This window comes from Olea europaea, chromosome 8, assembly GCF_002742605.1.
Source record: "Olea europaea var. sylvestris chromosome 8, O_europaea_v1, whole genome shotgun sequence".
Taxonomy (NCBI): domain Eukaryota; kingdom Viridiplantae; phylum Streptophyta; class Magnoliopsida; order Lamiales; family Oleaceae; genus Olea; species Olea europaea.
Window position 1 is genome coordinate 17,315,595 of NC_036244.1, and position 19,301 is coordinate 17,334,895.

General features: G+C 37.8%; 1 protein-coding gene across 4 annotated transcripts; it reads left to right on the forward strand.

Moving 5' to 3' along the window:
* The first annotated feature begins 2,613 nt into the window (after positions 1–2,613).
* LOC111399023 lies at positions 2,614–11,962 on the forward strand. 4 transcript variants are annotated; one of them, XM_023026219.1, is made up of 14 exons: positions 2,618–2,976; positions 4,795–4,885; positions 5,015–5,099; positions 5,258–5,327; positions 5,479–5,548; positions 6,352–6,421; positions 7,937–7,982; positions 8,085–8,331; positions 8,416–8,621; positions 8,717–8,791; positions 10,025–10,085; positions 10,237–10,317; positions 10,874–10,953; positions 11,645–11,962. In XM_023026219.1, exons 1-14 carry the CDS (start codon positions 2,855–2,857, stop codon positions 11,721–11,723), a joined length of 1,383 nt encoding a protein of 460 aa, XP_022881987.1. In that variant the 5' UTR covers positions 2,618–2,854; the 3' UTR covers positions 11,724–11,962. The 4 variants fall into 4 exon arrangements, with proteins under 4 accessions (XP_022881991.1, XP_022881989.1, XP_022881987.1 ...); XM_023026220.1 differs by having other exon boundaries at positions 4,830–4,885; XM_023026223.1 differs by lacking the exons at positions 10,025–10,085; positions 10,237–10,317; positions 10,874–10,953; positions 11,645–11,962 and adding exons at positions 9,069–9,100; positions 9,204–10,018 and having other exon boundaries at positions 2,614–2,976.
* The last annotated feature ends 7,339 nt before the right edge of the window (positions 11,963–19,301 follow it).

Consider the following 19,301-nt stretch of genomic DNA (forward strand, 5'->3'; position numbering starts at 1 on the left):
TCCAAGAGATAAGGTCAGTGGATGACGTAAATGTCATTTTCGAAATATTCATTAATTATTTTCACGAGGGGTGACGGAATGAAATAATAACTGAAGAAGATATATTATTTTATTGATGTGGTAAAATATCAAGATTGAATTCTCCAGAAGAAAAAAATGAAAATTGTGATTTCATCTAGAAAAGTTACACTTTCATTTACCATTTAATTAAAGTTAAACTTGATGACTTTACTTTATTCTGTTGACTAGAGACTTGAGAATTAAGGAATGAATAATTTGGTGGAGGTGGGGACCTGGGGAAGATTATTTTGGGTGTAGAGCACCGAAAGCGTTTGGCAATTGAAACGTTATCAAAAAACGTGTTTAGGTATCCAAGTGTCGCTGTACCCTCTTTTTCGTTGGCTTTTTAAATGTCACATCGCTCCCTCACACAAATAAATTATATACAAATTTCCAATTAGTATTAAAGTGGGACACGCAACAAAACACAATGACTGTGTTTGAGTCATATTATTTTGAAAGAATATATTTTAAAATAATAAATTAATAGAGAATGTGTAATTAAAAAATGATGAAAAATTTTAAATTGAGTGTAATATTATTTTGTTAAAAAATGTGATTAAAATGACGTCAAATTATTGTTTAAAAATGAATTTTTTTTGAAAGAATTCGACTTAAACAGAGCCTTATGTACAAGCATGATTCAAATGAAAGAGTGAAAGATTTGCTTACCACCACACTCAACAAGACTCAAATGACATAAGTGCCCCCAAGTTACTCATCATCTTTCAATTAGTAGAAATGAGATCCTTACCCTTCGTTTTTATTGTGTGGGTTTGAGCCATATTTTTTAAAATATTAGATTGATATAGAATGTATAGTTAAAAAATGATGAAAAATTTTAAATTTGCGTGTAATATTATTTTATTGAATAATGTGTGATTGAAATGATGTCGGATCACTGTTTGAGAATGAATTTTTTTTGAAAGAATACAACTCATACAAGGCCTTATGTACAAGCATAATTCAAATGAAAGATGCCCCCGAGGCACAGTTCAATTGGTGGATCAATTAACATTGTCTTGCTTCCAGCGACAGGGTGGAGAGTTCGATTCCTGGTGGGAACTTGCGGCCAAAAATTTGGTATGGAGCAATCACTGTGGAGGAGAGTCTCTTGTGCGCAGAAGTGTACAGACAATGGGGTGAACCTGTGATCCAGTTGAGGCATAACCCGCGATTTACCCCCTCCAAAGTTCTAGGGGCAAGGATCTTGAGGATCCAGAATTTAGTCTGGTGTAAGCTGGGATACTTTGATATTTAAAAAAAAAATAAAATTCAAATGAAAGAGAAAGAAAGATTTGCTTACCACCACACTCAACAAGACTCAAATGACATAAGTGCCCCCAAGTTACTCATCATCTTTCAATTAGTAGAAATGAGATCCTTACCCTTCGTTTTTATATTAAGTGTGTTGAGTCACATTATTTTGAAAGAACGTATTTTAGAATAATAGATTGATAAAGAATGTGCGATTAAAAATTGAGAAAAAGTTTTGAATTTGTATGTTATATTATTTTATTGAAGAATGTGTAATTGAAATAATGTCAAATTACTATTTAAAAATGTATTTTTTTTTTAAATGAATACAGCTCAAACATGATCATAGTACTTAAGTAAAGAAAAATAAAAATAGAAGGGGCATTCTTGGGTGACAACCCCCAAAGTAAAATTGCTTAAAACCAAAGTCAACAAAACTCCAATGCCGTAAATACCCCCAATTTACTCATCATCTTTCAATTTGTAGAAATAAGATCCTAACTCTTTGTTTTTATATTACTTTTTCTTGTTCACTTTATTACTCATTATGATAACATATACTTGTGGTAATATATTCACAACAATGTCAAGTAGGTTTTAGTATTAATTTTTTTTTATAGATTGACCATTAGTATAACGATTAGAATATTGAGTAACTATTATTGTGAAAATTAATTCGAGTGATCATTAGCGTAATAAACCCAGATATATTAGTATATAGCTCATATTTGGCTCATATTTTTTAAAATTTATTTTCAATTACACTATTCATATGATCCACATCTTTTATTAATTTTTAAACAATATTTTATCAAAATTTATTAAAAATGTGATTTTTAACTAAATCAAATAAGGACTACACTTCCTTTCTTGAACTTTCGAACCGTAGTGTTTACAATTAATTGCCTGATTATATTTTGTAAAGAATATATTAGTAGAATATATTACTTATTCTTTCTCAAACTTTCACATTGCAGTGAGTGCAGTATCTATCAATGCCCACAATAAGGAAACCATAAAGCAAAATGCAATAGTTACGGTTTCAGTTACCCGATGATCAATGTGTCTGTACAAAATCAATTTACATGTAAGCAGAATTGACCAAAAATTATAACACGATGGTCCAGAATCTATAATACAAAAACTTAAGGACCTACTTGCACTATTTGTATACATTGGAAACCCATACGTAATTTTCTCAAAAGAATGGCGTTTTCGACATTTCAACCAAGTCATAATGCCTCCGGCGCAGCCACTAACAGAACAACTACAATGGCGACATACGAATAAATTGAAAGTCATAGGTCTCATCAATTTATAACAGCTAGAAATGGCACAGCATTCAATTTGTTTTCCTCAAAAAGAATTGATTCGCTGAATCTCTCTCTATCTCTGCAATTTCTTTTTAACCTTTTTACCAAAAAATAAAAAAATAAAAAAAAAATCTACCATTACATACATACATATATACATGCAGAGGGACTGTATACTTCTGTGAAGGGTGCACTTGGTTTTGTGTTTTCTGCGTACAGTGAAGATGGTGATGAGTTGGAGGAGAATTTTCAAGTCACTGCAAGCGGTGGTGGCTCATGGGCTGCCTTTTTCTTTCACTTTGTTTCTTAGCCTCAAGCTTTGCCGTGCTGTTAATTACTCTTGGTGGTTTGTATTTCTTTTCTTCTTTTTTGGCCTTCTTTTTGTGAATGGTTTGCTAGGACTGAAAATTTCAGAATAAGGAAATTAGTTTAATTTAATGAATGTGGTTTTATATGTTACTCAATTTGAGCAAGAAAATTTGGGATTTTCTTTATTTATGGTAAAGATTTCTGCTTTTCGGGGGGTGGGGGGGGGTGTTCGCAAACCTCTACATTTTCCAAAGAAGATAATTGATTGTGATGTTTTTTCTACGTGATATATGCAGGTGTTTCGAAAAGATGTTATTTTTAGGCTGGTATTCCTTGAGTGTGGTTCAGGATTATTAGATTATGACAGATGCTTATGAATTTTGTGTTTGATTTTAATTTCAATATACTAACATGCTGTTGGTATGGTGGTTTGACTCGTGTTTATATACACAATAGATAATATTTCTGTATCAATTGATTTGGTGATTCTTGCATTGTCGAGGATGAGGTCTTGATGACAATTAACCTACTCCAGTTGTAAATTAAAAGATTTTAGGAAGTTAGCATGAAGAAAAACTGAGTAGATAAGTACAGTTAGCTGTGTTATTTTCATTTCATGTAACCTCCATATAGCCTGGACAAGAACTTGTTACATGTGATGCAGTACTGCCGTGATGGTTAGCAATTGCCTTATTGATTTGTATTTAACAACATAGTGTGCGTGCTCAGCTCTCACCCTCGTCCCACCCACGAATCTGAGTTGGGAGAAAATCATAACTCTGCGGTGTTTTTGGTTACCCTTCTATGTTGTTCCCCCATGATGCTCCCCAAAGCATTCAAAATGATTGATCTGCATCAAATTGAAGTCTGCCATCTCTTTTTCCTCAGTTTTTGTCCGTCTGCTCGTGTAGAATGCTAGGGGTTCATCTCCTTGCTACTTTATTTCAGCCTAGTGCTGTTGGACTGGATTTTTGTTGGTCCGTTGAATTGCAATGTACAATCACTGTTTTTGAATTTTCACTGAGGAATAGTGGATAGTTCAAGTTTTAAATGGCGGGAAGGAGCATACAGAATATTCCTTCCTTAAGTGCACTTTTTTGTTTCCCTAGGATGACGTAGTGATGGTATTTGTCAATCAAATTAAATGTTAATTTATTCTGAATCTCCTGCCTATTACAGATAGAGTATGCATTTTATCATAATAAGAGACAATGGGATCAAGAGAGCATTCATGAATGCGCAAGTGATAAAAAAGTATTGGATATTTAATTTGAGGAGAGAAATCAGGAATTCTATGTCCATCGGATGTGTCTAATTTTCAGGCGTCAGTTCCATTTGGATTTGCCCCTTATTTGGTTGGCATCCTATCAGTTTCCTAGAAGAAATTTGTTGGGCTGTTACCCAGTGCAGTGCATTACTATATTTGAACTCTGCAAAATCGACTTTCAACATATTAATACATTTGAAGCTAATGTCTAGTATTGAATCATAATTTTCTATTTTCCAGCATGCATCATAGCTTGGATGGTATATGACCCAGATATAAGTTATAAAAGTCGAATGCATATATTGGAGTAAACCACTTTCTCCTTAAAATGTGCTATTCTTCTTATTATAGCAATTGTGTACGATGGCACTCAGTTTTTTCTATCACGAGATTACTCTTTGTCTAGTTCAGTTAAAATTTTGACCACATTCACCTCGTCGTCTTACAAATTTCCATAGTTATCAAGACATAACATCTCAAAACTTGTCTATCAACACGTCATTAACTAACATGTGCTCAATATTCTTTACACAGCCATAAGCATGTAACCATCCTTAGATTGATGCTTTATTTGCTTTAATTTCGTAGGTTGATATTTTCTCCACTCTGGTTATTTCATGCAGTTGTGGCAAGGGGTAGATTCTCCTTGCCTGCTCCATCAATGCCTCATGGTCGCCATGTATGACAATCTATCAATCTGATTTTTAATATAACTAATTCACGGGACAGTAATTTATTTATTTAATTTTGTCTAATATGGTAATTTTGTCGTAATTGTAAGAGTAACTTGGTACTCTTCCATGAACAGTGGGCACCATTTCATGCCATCGTGGCTACACCATTGCTCGTTGCTTTTGAACTACTCCTTTGTGTGCACCTTGAGAGAAGATACGGTAAACATTCTATTGCCTTCTGCGTGATAATCCCATAATAAGTTGTAGGCTCAACAGATATCCATTCCACTAATCTATCTTACTTCATTTAATGCCTCACTCATCAATCTTTGGTATAGCATTATTAACATGTTTAATTATTTAATGATCAACGGCAGATGTAAATTTGAAGATAGTTTTTCTTCCTCTGCTGGCATTAGAAACAACAATTTTGGTTGATAACATTAGGTAAGATTACTTGTCTTTATAAGAAATTGAAATGCCATTCTGCTCCCCAACTTCTATTGAGTTTTGAAGCTTTATTTGAATAAGAAAGATCAGTCCAGCTATCCAATGACTATGATGGCAAGTTATTAAATTGTGTTTTTCTACGATTAAGGATGTGTAGGGCACTTATGCCTGGAGATGATGAATGCATCACCGATGAGGCTATATGGGAGACTCTTCCAGTAAGTTTCTTTCTTCTATTTCTATCTACCTTTATTTTTCTAGTGTTTCGTTCTTTTGAAGAGTAATCATCAAAATTTGAAGATGATAACTTCTTGAGTCCTTTTAGCTGATTGCTTGGTTAAAAAACTCACTTATAACGATATGGTGTAAAGAAAACATGTGGTGAACTAGCAACCTTTGTGTGCATTTTGGTCCACACAATTTTGTGCGCTTCAAGGCTTATGAGAAAGTCCCTTGTACCTCAAACTTTCTAAAAACATCAGATGACCTGTTTATAAAGCTCTAAAGTGTTCGTATCTGCTTTCTTTGATATGAACAAGAAGCTTGGCCCATGATTTTTGTTACTTTCCTTTTCATATCGTGTTTCTAATGGTCAGAATCTCTCTCTTTCCCACACCCACCCACCCACACGTGTAGAACCGTGTTAGATCAAGAAAATATTTTTATGTACTATTGCATTCAGTATTAATATACTGCCAGTTTGTAAAACAAAGCTATCTCTTCAATTGTTTACAATATTTAATGGATGGTGAAACTCAAACTGACAAATTGAGTGTTATGCTGTCTTGGGCTAGAATAAAACAGCAGAAATTGCAAAGCGGAAAAAATATTTCGCGTATAATCTTCCTTCAGTTTCTACATGATTCATTAGAGATATGATATTACGGAAATATGCAACAAATTCTATGTGCATAGTTTTGTTTGGTGTGGACATTTAATCACTATTCATTACATTTAATTACTGACTTGTAATCACTGTTCATTACACTTGATTACCTGAATTTAACAATTTATGTTTCAGCACTTTTGGGTTACAATCTCTATGGTCTTCTTCATTGCTGCAACAACGTTTACACTTCTGAAGCTATGCGGTAAATTCATCTTATAATCATGTCGAGATTTATCAGTATATATTTGATTCTGTTAACATTAAGCCACTTAACAAGCATGGGATTAATATAATCCTAGTTTAAGAATGTCTAGATGGCAAGAAATGGAAATAATGAATGGTATGAACATCCAAAGAAGGCAAGCACAAAATGATTTTATGTGCTTGGACGAATTGGAGCATGTTCTTTTTTTGGAGTTACGTTGATAATCAAGCATTAAGGGGTTTTAACACAAATATTTTGTGAGATCCTCAATTAACAGAAGTCAACAAAAGAAACCTAAGTTAAAGCCAAACTAGAGAAAATAAATCCTTCTTTCAATCTCACCATCTTGAAAAATAAAAAAGATCTCCAGGGTGAATTGGGTGATGCCAAAACTTCAATCCACACAACTGGCATATCAACGTTATTTATAGGAGTTCTCATATCGCCACTAACCTTGTAAATTACACCGGCGATCTAAGGCTTCCCTACGATAGGACTTCACAAAATCCACTATCCTTTGATTTTTCAGCCGTTAAATCAACATATATCTTTTGACCAGCATAGTTCTAGACCATCAAAATAATCTTTCTTACCATTGATGAACTGTAAAAAATGTTTGCTCTACTTCGAAATGAATATCTTCTTCGGTCATAAAGTGGATAAAGAATTATGAACATCTCTATATAGGATGTATAACATATGAACGTTCTCTGTTCCAGATACAAAATTTCAACTTCACAATGAGGATTTTTAGATATCAAATATGAAGCTCAGATATCTCTCGTCACTAGATTTTCGACTTATCACTTTAATCTCTTGTTCTTCGCTGCCAAACTTAGCTCTCACCCAATCAAGCAACCTGATGTAGACCATATGTGATCCATATTCAAAAGATTAACACTTTGCACGCATGGCATGCCCAAAAATTAGCTTTGAAAATAATAAGCGTCCGTATGTGTTGCAAATGAGCAAGAAGTTCGTCCACCACATTTTCACTGCAATCTCAATGTAGGAAGAGATTATTTGCCGTTTCCCCATGTAAGTAAAGTTTCTAAGATGGTTGGAGCCCCATGGTCTTCAAACAAAACAAGTAAAAACTTCTCCAAACAATTTTATCCATTCTTCTATAATCAATAGTTCAAGTATATTTTGAGGCCAGTTATTAACTTACTAGAGAATCATGTTGGATTTACAATTTCTTAGAAGAAAACAGCCCGATTTCTGATTTATGATGTTAATGTAGCAGCTTAGAAAATTTCTTTCATCTTTGTAACTTGATATTTCAAATTGATATATCTAGAAACAAATGGTACACATAAAATGGGCATTCATTTTTTTATTTGTGGTTGGGAGGTGGTAGAAAAATATATTCATATTAAAAGTTTTTAGCTGCTTTAGATTTGTGGATTGATTTTTTTAAAGTCAAAATGGAAGAGTTTATGCTCTTACTGTCTCAACGGTGTGTACTTTCTATCCCAACCCCCACCCCCATCACTCTGCAATTATATGTAGGTGATGTTGCTGCTCTTGGTTGGTGGGATCTATTTATCAACTACGGGTACATCAGATTTTTTTTTTCTTTTAGTTATATCTGTATTCATCTACATATATGTCAAGGTTCTGTGTATTGCATTTTCAATAAGTAGCATTCACTTTTCAGTGTTGCCGAGTGCTTCGCCTTTCTTATTTGCACAAAGTGGTATAATCCTGCAATTCATAGGGGTTCTCATCTTACGAGAGCCGGTTCATCGGCACCAAGTGTTAGACATCTTAGCTCTAGTAGCAGTATGATGGCATTTTCAGATGAAGATCAACAGAATAGAGTATGCAGTTTGCAAGACATTGGTGGGCATATAATGAAAATTCCCTTTGTTGTTTTTCAGTTGATGCTATTCATGCACTTAGAGGTATGTTCAGTTATGACAATCTCTGATTTGGATGCTGACATGTATTTTTAAGAATTAAATTCAGCGTCATATTTTAAATTTCAGGGAACACCACCTGGTGCTAAACATATTCCAATTCCAGTTTTGTTTTCTCCTCTCCTCCTGCTGCAAGGAGCTGGATTTTTGTTTGCTATTTTTAGGCTTTTGGAGAAAATCATTCTTTTTCTACACCATGAAGGTGATACCGGAAGCCATTTTATGATATCACAAAGCGTCCGTGATTATTTTGATTTTTTGCATCATGGATCTAGGTAATGATTGTCAATTTCTTCAAGGATGAACCTGTACTCCCTCCAACAATGCACGAGCTTTGTTTTTAATGCATGTGCTTTACATCACATATCAGGTTCCTTGGTTGGTGGTCAATTGATGAAGGAAGTCGAGAGGAACAAGCTCAGTTATATTGTGCCGGGGAATTGGGGTTAGTTCTCTAAATTGATGTTTAGAGACATTTTCTTCAGTAATACCAGTGTGTAAGATGACTTCATTATTATGTTCTGGTCATCCATACTCCACAATTTTGGTTGTTGGTAATGTGCTAATTCTATTGGCAAAATTGATGACTTGCTAAACAAACTCTTTTAAGGCAAACAAATCATAATTTCTACAGAAAGTAAAGGAAAAACATAGGAAATTACATTTGTCAGATGGCCTTAAAAATTTTCAGAATTTCACTTAACATTGTGTTCTCATTTCAGAATTAAACATATTTATGATGGAGAAATGCCTGGTACACCCGCTGATGCTGGACTCTGGAAAAGAATATGAACTAATTGCTGTATTTTTCAGCTTTCAGTGGCTATAAAGGGTTAACGAAAACTCTCTATTTGCAGAAGGAAATCAGGATTTCAGACCTTAGAGCCGTCAAGTCATTCCACAAAACCAAAAAAGATTTTTCTTAAGTTTCAAATTTACTCTTCAATTTCATTATGAGTTGTCTTATTATCATTCTCAAGTGCTAGATGAAGATAGAATTCATATTGAACTTGATGTAAAACTCAAACGTCATAAGCCTATCTGTCATCATTCTCAAAACCTCTCTCGTTATTATATAAAGGATGGGCCAAATGGATTTCGAATATGACTAGATCTTTGCTATGTATGTTAGAAAGGAAGTTGTTAGATTTTGATGTAGATTTAATATTTTATCTGCCAAAGAAATGAGAATGTTAAAATTGCCTCAGAGTGACACAAAGAGGGCATTTGGTGTATCTTCTTTTTCCATTTTCCTTATTCCCTCATGGATTGTAGTGTCGGCCTGGAACTTTGAAGACTCTAAAGAAAGTTGGAGTATATTTTGCTCTAGACCAAAGTCATAATTTTATCTAAAGTGAAGACTTTGGGCCGGCCATTCATCATGTCAGGGCACCCAGATCTATCCAGTTTAGGAGATCAGATCTACATCACCATACTCTGCTCTTGGGTCTCCTATATTTCTTCTGTTCAGTTTAACAATATTTAGAACATGTTATACTGAAAAATAAAACCATTTTTTTATCTTATAGCTACATATACCTTGGATTTTTGGCTCGACGTTAATAGCTGCTCTTACAGTTCTAGTGCTATAAAGTTATTGGACACTGTGTAATAGTGAATTGAGCAAGCATGGCTGTTTATTTAATTGGCTGATACGCATTCATTTGTTTGTTAACAGGTACAATACATTTTCACCTGATTCTGTAAAGAAAATGCCCAAAGCTGATCTTGCTAATGAGGTGATTATCTTGCAGTTTCTGCTTTGTGTATTTAATGCCTCGCTTTTCTTCTAGTTCCCTCCAGTAATCCTCATATGGGCCAATAATCTAAATTTCTAGGCTTGATTAATCCATGACTGAGTGTTTCCACTGTATTACTCAACTTTCTCAGATATGGAGACTTCAAGAAGCACTTGCTGAACAAACAGAGATCTCAAAGATTAGCCTGGATGAATTTGAAAGACTCCAAAATGTAATACTCTATTTTTCTATTAGATTACATTTTGAGAATTCATGATGAACTCATTTTATGTTAGATTAAAATGGATGTACCCGTTGTTACCTAGGATATGTGGAGCAGAATTAGGAATGGGGACTGGATTGCTGTCCAGAGCATTAAGAGAGCAATAATAATTTGTACACAAATGAACATGCACACATGTACACACAATATTAATAATTTTGAGAATCCTTGATTAACTCAATTTATGTTAGATTAAAATGGATGTACCTGTTGTACCTAGGATATGTGGAGCGGAATTAGGAGTGGGGACTGGATTGCTGTCCAGAATTATTTAAAAAATTGACTGAGTAATTCATTAAAAATTGCTTAACTATGCTAGAGTCCTTTTTTGCATTACAATCAAATTTTGCAATCTTCAATTCTTACTTTTAATTGGTTGGTATTGTGTACGACTCTCACCGCAGAAAACAGTACGAGGGATTATACTTGTTTTTTTCTAAAGCTTTACTGCAGCCATCAGCTTTGGCACCAACATTGTTTCTCATTTCATTTCTTGCTTTATTAGGAAAAAATTCTATGTAGGATTTGCTTTGGAGAACAGATAAATGTAGTTCTACTCCCTTGTAGGCATCATGTACTTTGCAGGTACCGGTTATATTCTGGTCTCTTTTCTTTTCAAATATCTCTTATTTTTTCTTTCCTTTGCTGCTGATGAGTAAATAATATTGTACTTAAACGAATATCTTGGTTCTCTGGTATAGAACTGATAATTTAAATTTACAAGAGCGTAGGTTTTTTTCTGAATTTCTTCTCTCTTTCCTTTTTTAAATGTGGGGAAAGAGGGGGGGGGGGGGTTAGGAAGTGGATATTGTCTTCTAAAGGATTAAGGATTATGACATCAAACATCGCTAACAAGTTAGTTGTCTATTTATAAGGTTAGAACTGGTATATCGAATGAGAATTGATGACTTTTGGAACATAATTTATTATGAAGGACAATTATGTCCTTTGAAGACTTCTCTTGGAAGTTCAGGAGAAGGCTCTGAGTGTGGAGAGTGCAACCCTCTAGACCACATACCACAGAACATGACTTCCAATAGCTTATTTAACTTTTTGGCCTGAGATAACTCGGATACCCTCATGTCTTTTACTAATTTTCTGCCCCAAATTTGGATGGAATCGAATCTTGATCTTATGAATTCATCATTTGACTTGTTTCGAATTTATTTACGCGCATTATACTGAAACTGTTTGCAATTGTATTCCTTCAGTTTATTTACTGATTTTTACGTATCTTTAAAATTTCTGATCATCTGAATGTGATGGTGTCAATCAGCACCTGTTGTGAGAAGTGCAAGAAGTGTCCCATCTGCCGTGTCTACATTGAAGATCGTTTGCCTGTATATGATGTGTAGTATACTTTGTAATCCAGTAAGGTCACATTCCACCGCGGACAGTTTTGTGTCTCTGAAGCAAAAAATGCCCGTGTTAGATGGTAGAATGCAGTTTTATAAAGTCATCTTACCATCATAGAGTTCTGGAAAATTTCTATGCATACTGTTAAAAGAGTAATGTCTGATGCTTACTGTACCAGCTTGTGAAGTTTGTACATAATTTTGGTATTTGGAAGTTGGTCTTTGTTTTTACTCTCTCATTTACCATGTGTTTTTCTTAAGGCTTCTCCCTGCATTCAGGAGGTAGAACACCAAATAAAATTAAATCAGAAGAAAATGCCTAAAGATATAAAATGTCCAAAAGAATTGACGTATAATGTCGTTTGAAGTGTTAAGTGAGAGGATTAATCTATTGTCTATTTTGACAGAAGAAAAATAATGGAGAGGTTAACAAATAGGTATGTGACAATAGATAATTGCATGAAAAAATTGACATTTTAAATTGTCCAATAATAAGATGCAACGTGATATTATGTCTAGTATTATGTCAACTATTATGTTATTGTAGCATGATTGTGTAAGTGATATGGCTAAATGTTGGAGCGCTGAACTGATGGATTTCACTTTTACCTAAGAAGACGGGGACATTGATGTGATTTTCAATAGTGTACAAAACTGCTCAAACTCAAGCTCTCTAGATTCTGAAGAAAAGTAAGTGTTCTCGACCAACCAGATGCAGAGATCAGTGTCAGAGTGCCTCCTTGAGACAAAAGGTTCTCAACATTACTCTTCCATGATCATGCTCGTTCAGCTCGACCAGCAATCTTCTTTCACTCTTCAAGCTACCAGAAGCAAGCTTCTTCTTCAGACTTTCCAGTTAATATCAAGTAATCCACCAGTGGCTGCAATTTTGGGCTACATACAAGAAATGAAAATGAAAAAAATATTAGACTTACCAAAAACTTCCGTGTTCCTTCAGAAGCGAAATCCTAGTTATTATTAATAAACAATATGAGGATCTATTATTTTTGTTACTGAGCATTAAGTCTTTTCGTCAAATAAAGAAGATCATATATTACTTGATACAAATCATGTTATCAGAACACTGGAGTACAGAAAAGCTAATTCCTTTCCTTAAACCCAACTTAAGAGAGAATCTTTTATCCCTGAATTTCTTCAGCTTTATTTTTATCCTGCTCGAGTCTCAGTTTACAGAAAGCATGGGAGAAATGCTCCAATGCTATAAGCTTCGATAGTCTACGCGAATTTTGTGTGGAAATAATAGAATTTCCCATACAGGTAACATCCTGACTTTTCCCGAGAGCCTGGAGAAAAGATATTCTTTGGGGTCGAGTTTATAGTTAATAGTTTCAACATGTCCAGAATTAATTTACAGCCATCTCCTCTCTAGGATGGAGATTTCTCCCCCAACATCCAAACCACTAGTGAATTCCATCGGTCTGGGCATCCTCAAAGCCTCGATCGTACCCACCAAAACTACCGGCCTCACACTACAAAGAGACAACCGTTCCTATCGGCAAGCGGTGATCAACCCTAGCGACGTCACTCGTAGATCCATCTATTTTATAATCAGTTCTTCAATAGCACAATATCAGATGAAACAACCCTATGCTGTAGGTTTGATGGTTTTCAGTTCTCAGTTTAGAGTAGAGGCAAAGGAGTTCGTAGTGTCCATTAATGATTCGGGCATTGTTAAGCTGTCAAAATGGGATCGAGGATATCAGATGCAATTTGCACGGGAAGATTTGGAGTTGTTTGGATGGTGAATATGGTGGAGAAGCTGAGGATGGCTGGCAAGTTGGAGGAGTTTGTCGCCAAGTTTAATCAGTCTTTTCAAGCTTTTTCCGCACAATGTTGTACCATCACTACTCACAGTAGGTATTTGATGATAGCACAGTATGGGGAGAGACGTTGGAAGGGAGTTGTGATGGTGCCAGAAGATGCAAATGGAGAGGGATGGATATCGATTTCCCAGGTGTTCCAAGCAGTTATCGATTCCTTTGTTGCCAGTGATAATGTGAACCGTCGAACCAACAAAAAGCTAAAAATTAAAAATTAATAGAATACTTGATTGAGCTAAAAAATTGTTTAAAGAGATTTGATTCCAAATATATATATTTTTTATTTAAAAAGTTACACATTTTGATAATATTTCTTACTTTATAATCAAAATTAGTAACTACCTTTTTTACTAATAAAAAAATATTTTCTTAAAACTCATTTGACATCATATTTGGGAACTCAAAATTACCCTCACCAATTCTCCTTTACCGGTAATATTAAATAAATGAATGTGGTATAAAATTCAAGGAATTCCACATTTATGGAACGTGTTGACCCCAAAAAGTGTTGTCAACAGATGTCGGACCCATCCGCACATACGTGAGCGAAAGTCCAACACGCTAAGACACGTGGACGGTTTAAAACGGATGGATCGAGGGCGTGGGAGTAGCTCAACGATGATGGATGAGAACGTTCGAAATTTGGCGGGATGTTCGTAGATCGATTGTTCAATAATTATCAATCGATGTTTGTAAATGTATATCAACTATGTATGAACTCGTTTGTGTTGCAAGAGAATAAGAAAGAGAGAGTTGAGTAAAGTATGATTTTTTGTATTGATTCTTGCATTAGCCTTTGTATGGGGTACATGGGGGAGTATTTATAGTGTCACAAGTTAGATCGTGACCTTTGGTTTGGAATACACGTGGCCTCATCCGGTTGATTTACATGTCAAATTGTAGGCATCACCGCATCTAGCCTGCTATACATTTATTGATTGACAGAGCCGCCTCTACTAGTGACAAGACTTAACATTACACTCATAAACTTAACATTACACTCATAACAAACATCATATCAATCATTCAAATAAGATCTTTGTGCAGAGGATCTCTTGGGAGAAGCGTCTATGGAAGACATTGCTTTGTGATTCGGAGGCTGCTACCTCGGCTACAAAGCTTCGGCCAACAGGGCCTCGTCCACCTTCAAAGGGCATCGACATATGGGCTTTGGAAGCTCCTCAAGAGGCAATGATAGTTGGGCCTCGGTATATATAGGCCTCAGCTATGCAAACCACCTCGGCTTCAGTGCCACATGGTTTGACATGAATTGACTGTGGGCTCCGGTTGGTTGCCCAAGTGTGCAAACATGTAACAATAGTCTCCCAAGTCCAAGTATAGTCATTTATGTAATACGAGGACTTTGATGAAGGCCAGCCCGTTAGGTTGAAAGAAATTTTTAAAATTTTTGTACCCCAAATAATAGTCCTCCAAATCCAAGTATAGATATTTATATTATGATTGGAGTTAGAAATGTGTCGTTGCGGAAGAATGATCAAAATTGTTACGGGAAATGATGAAATCGAGGTGGTTTGAAAATCGAACCTACGAAGCTTGTGGAGACAGAATTTTGATGAGGAAGCCGAAGTGCTTGAGAACCGAACCTGCAAGGCTTGTGGAGGCATAATTCTTGTTGAGGAAGCCGAGGTGGTTGAGAACCGAACCTGCAAGGCTTGTTGACTGAATTGTGATGAGGAAGTCGAGGTGGTTAAGAATCGAACCTGTGAGGCTTAATGGCTGAATTGTGATGAAGAAGCCGATGTGGTTGAGAACTGAACCTACAAGGCTTAATGGCTGAATTGTGATGAAGAAGTCGAGTTGGTTGAGAATCGAACCTACGAGGCTTGTTGAGGCTGAGTTTTGACACTCATTAGTAATGATAGTTCCTTGGCAGTTGTACCAATAATTTGATGTTTTATGCATATTTTTAAGGAAAGGTGGCTGGACCGTTCAACTTTCAAGGCGTTCGCTATCGTCGAATTAAAATCGTAATTATGAGCACAGCTGGAGGTTCTAAAAGCAAATGCGTTTGGAGAGGTGCGTGGAGGACACGCTTGAATTTGAAGCATAGGTTTGAAAAATCGTTTGAATTCTACGCCTCAAATTTGGTTTAGAATGGAGGGTTCAGATTGATGGGCTTTGATTAGACGACTGGGGTTCGTCCTGGCCCTTTATAAAAGGCGAGAGACCCCCATTTTTTCTGGATTTTCAACCTTTGTAATCTGATTTCTTCTTAAAAAACTCAAGTTTTCCAGCGTCCAAACAATTGATCTTCTCATTTTTTGACGTTACTCCGTTCGCGTAGTTATTTTCCATAGGTATTTTCATAGAAAATCCCTTACATTGAGTTCATTCTGATATGGAGTCCACCTCGGGTAGGGAATTAGTAACTGTTGCGTCGTTCGACGAGGGGATGAGTCACAGAGGGGACCTCGAGGTCGAGTAATAAGCTATGACCTAGGAGCCAGTAGATTACAGTGAGGAGTGGGGGGTGTCCAGAGTGCCTTCAAATATGACTTTGAAGAGGCTAGGAAAGATCAGGGAGAGGTACTGTGTACCTTATTATGTGGAAATGTTGGTACCTGAGGCTCCCGAGCACGCCTGCTATCCGAGGCCCGGATGTAGGGAGGTGATTGAATACCTGTTTAAGATAGGTATGTGTCTTCCTCTGCACCCCTTCTTTAGGGCAATGCTGAGGAACTTTATGTTGTCGCCGACCCAGGTTCTGCTAAATGGGTGGAGCCAGATGGTTAGCTCGTACTTCCTGTGGAAGGAAGTGTCACTTGGGAAGGACATGCCTCTCCACGTCTTCATGACCCTGTTCCAGCCTAAGGTGATAGGTAAGGAGTCAAGGGGGTGGTATTACATAACTCCTTGGGGGGCTCACGCACCATTTGTGGTGGGGCTTCCTTCTTCCATCAAGGGGTGGAAGGAGTCGTGGTTTTAGGTGAGGGGCAGGTGACAGGCAGTGGAGGAGGACACAGCCTTGGCTTGCACAGTACCGACCCAGTACTACGAAGCTCGTGAGTCTCCCAGCCTAAGTAGTTTATGTTCTGTATTCAAAATTTTATTTTTCTAACTACTGAGGCTTGCTGTGCAGATAGTAGTACGAGGTTCGAGCTGAGCAATGAGGAGTTTGAAGTGATAGAGGACATTTACAAGAGACCTCTGAAACTTCAGCACCTTGACTACCTCATTGACCGAAGTCGCTACTTCATTGATTTTGAATTGATGGCCTCCAAAGGTAAGAAGCTTGTATAATTGTGTATTCTTGCTTTTTGTTTCAATGCTGAAGTGCCAACCTGCTTTGCAGACAAGTTCAAGAGGAGAGAGTACCTAGCCCTGGACATAGCTTCTATCCTTAGGGCCACATCGAATGTGACGATGAGGCCCCTAAAATCGGGGTCAAGTGGTGCAAAGGAGGTTCGAGGGAGGGTTGAACGACTCTCCAAAGAAAGCAGTTCCAGGACTGCTGAGGAGGGGCACCCTCAGAGGCCGGAGAAGGCTAAGGAGCCTCGAGGAAAGAAGAAAGTCCCAGAGGAACAGAAGAAGAGGAAGCTGGTGTACGTCACCAGCTCATCTGGGAAGTTCGGGACCTCTGTGTCCCATGAAGGAAAGGAAGCCCCTCAGCCGAAGCTCCTAGAGGCGGTTTCCAAAGCTGTGAATATAGAAATGGTACGGCATGCCGAGGCTGAGGAAGCTGTTGAGAAGGCAGAGGATAAAGCTGCCAAGCAGAGGCCCGCAAGAGTCCAAGGGAAATCGCCCAACTTTCTTGCTGGGAGGGAGGAGGTCCTGGCCCCGGTGTTGGTGGAGGCTCTGCCAGCCGAGATCCAAAGCGCTATGGAGAGCTTCTATAAATTTTGGACGAACTGGTGGCAGTTGCATGCATCTTTCTGTGATGCGGTGGACTTGACAAGGACTCTTGTGAGCTAAAGTGTGAGGACATTTGGCCTCGTATTGAAATGCAAGGAGGCCCTTATTGATTTTCAAACGAGGACCCAATCCTCAGAGAAGAAGATGACCTCCCTCGCAGAGGAGCTGAAGAAAGCCAAAGCAGAGGTGGAGGAAGCGAAGGCCCAAAAAATAGAAGAAGCGGCCAAGCTGGAGTTTGCTTTGGCCCAGATCGAGGCCTTGAAGAAGGAGGTCTATAAGTCCCAGTGCGAGGTGGCTTCCCTTACCAAGAAAGTGGAGGTCTCTAATGACCACCAAAAGATGACTGCTAAGGCCTTGGAGTAGGCAAATCTGTAGTTGGCTGGGGCCCAAGATGCATACAAATTCTTGGAGGACTAAATAAAGTGGTATGTGGACGAATTGGCCAAGGTAAAGGAGGAGGCCAATGTGGCGAGGGAGGAGACATTCAAAGACTACATTGCCAACTTCCACAACACTAAGGAGTACAAGAGCTTCAGTGTCTACTGGAGGAATTATGCTCGTGCTGAAATGATGGAGAGGGCTAAGGAACTTTTCCCAGATCAAGACCTGTCACAGCTGAGGACGGAGTTTGTGGATGAAGTGCCTCAGACCCTAGCTGATGAAACGGTTGGGGATGAAGCAGCGGAGGCAGAAGAGAAGTGGAGGCTCCTGCTGCCGAGGCACGTCCGCCATCATCCGAGGCTTAGGATAGTTCACTTTTCAGTTAATTTCGATGTACTGGCCTCAGGCCCTCCTTTTGTAACTGATTGAAAATCAATATAATTTTTTTCATTCAATGTTCTTCTTCTTCCAAGTGCATTGACCTCGTTAAGTAATTAAACTTAAGATTGATTGAAGAATTAAATAACCTTAACTTGATATCCCAACTCCAATCACTTAAGCAAATAAATTGTACTTAAGCCACACGAACCATGACTGATATTGGACTTAAACAAGTAAATTATACTTAAGCTTAATAACTGTGACCTGAATAGATCTTAAGACTGGACCGTCTTCCAGCTGAACTGAGAACATTGCTATGTCTGATTGAGTTGCGTGAAGCCCATAGTGGTTAGGCCTTGTGAATTAGTAGGTAAAGAAGTTTGATCCTCGTTGAGGCTTCTCCCCTTGACTTTCAGCCTCGCCGAAGGGAGGCAAGTTGCATGTACTTCGGAGTTCAAGCGAGGTGGCCCAGAGATGGGACGCTGATCTCTCCTCCGAGGTGACGACGCTTCCCAACATGATGGATGATTCATCCATTTTGAGGCTTCTCTCCTTGGCATTCAGTCTCGTTAAAGAGAGGCAAGTGGCGTGCACCTCAGAGTTCAAGCGAGATGGCCCAGAGATGGGACGCTGACCTCTCCTCCGAGGTGACAACGCTTCCCAACATGGTGGATGGTCATCCATGTTGAGGTTTTTCCCCTTGGCATTCAGCCTCACCAAAGGGAGGCAAGTGGCATGCGCCTCGAAGTTCAAGCGAGATGTCCTAGAGATGGGACGCTGACCTCTCCTCCGAGGTGACGACGCTTCCCAATATGGTAAATGGTTCATCCATGTTGAGGCTTTTTTCCCTGGTGTTCAGCTTCGCCAAAGGGAGACAAGTAGCATGCACCTCAAAGTTCAAGAAAGATGGCCTAGATATGGAACGCTGACCTCTCCTTCGAGATGACGACGCTTCCCAACATGGTGGATAGTTCGTCCATGTTGACGTTTTTTCCCCTGGCGTTCAGCCTCGCCAAAGGGAGACAAATGACGTGCACCTCGGAATTCAAGTGAGATGACCCAAAGATGGGACGCTGACCTCTCTTCCGAGGTGACAACGCTT

Coding starts and splice junctions, on each gene's coding strand:
- LOC111399023 (XM_023026219.1), top strand. CDS start 2,855: ATGGTGATGAGTTGGAGGAGAATTTTCAAGTCACTGCAAGCGGTGGTG. Junction 5,100..5,257: donor GCACCTTGAGAGAAGATACG/GTAAACATTCTA, acceptor GATCAACGGCAG/ATGTAAATTTGAAGATAGTT. Junction 10,954..11,644: donor AGGCATCATGTACTTTGCAG/GTACCGGTTATA, acceptor GGTGTCAATCAG/CACCTGTTGTGAGAAGTGCA.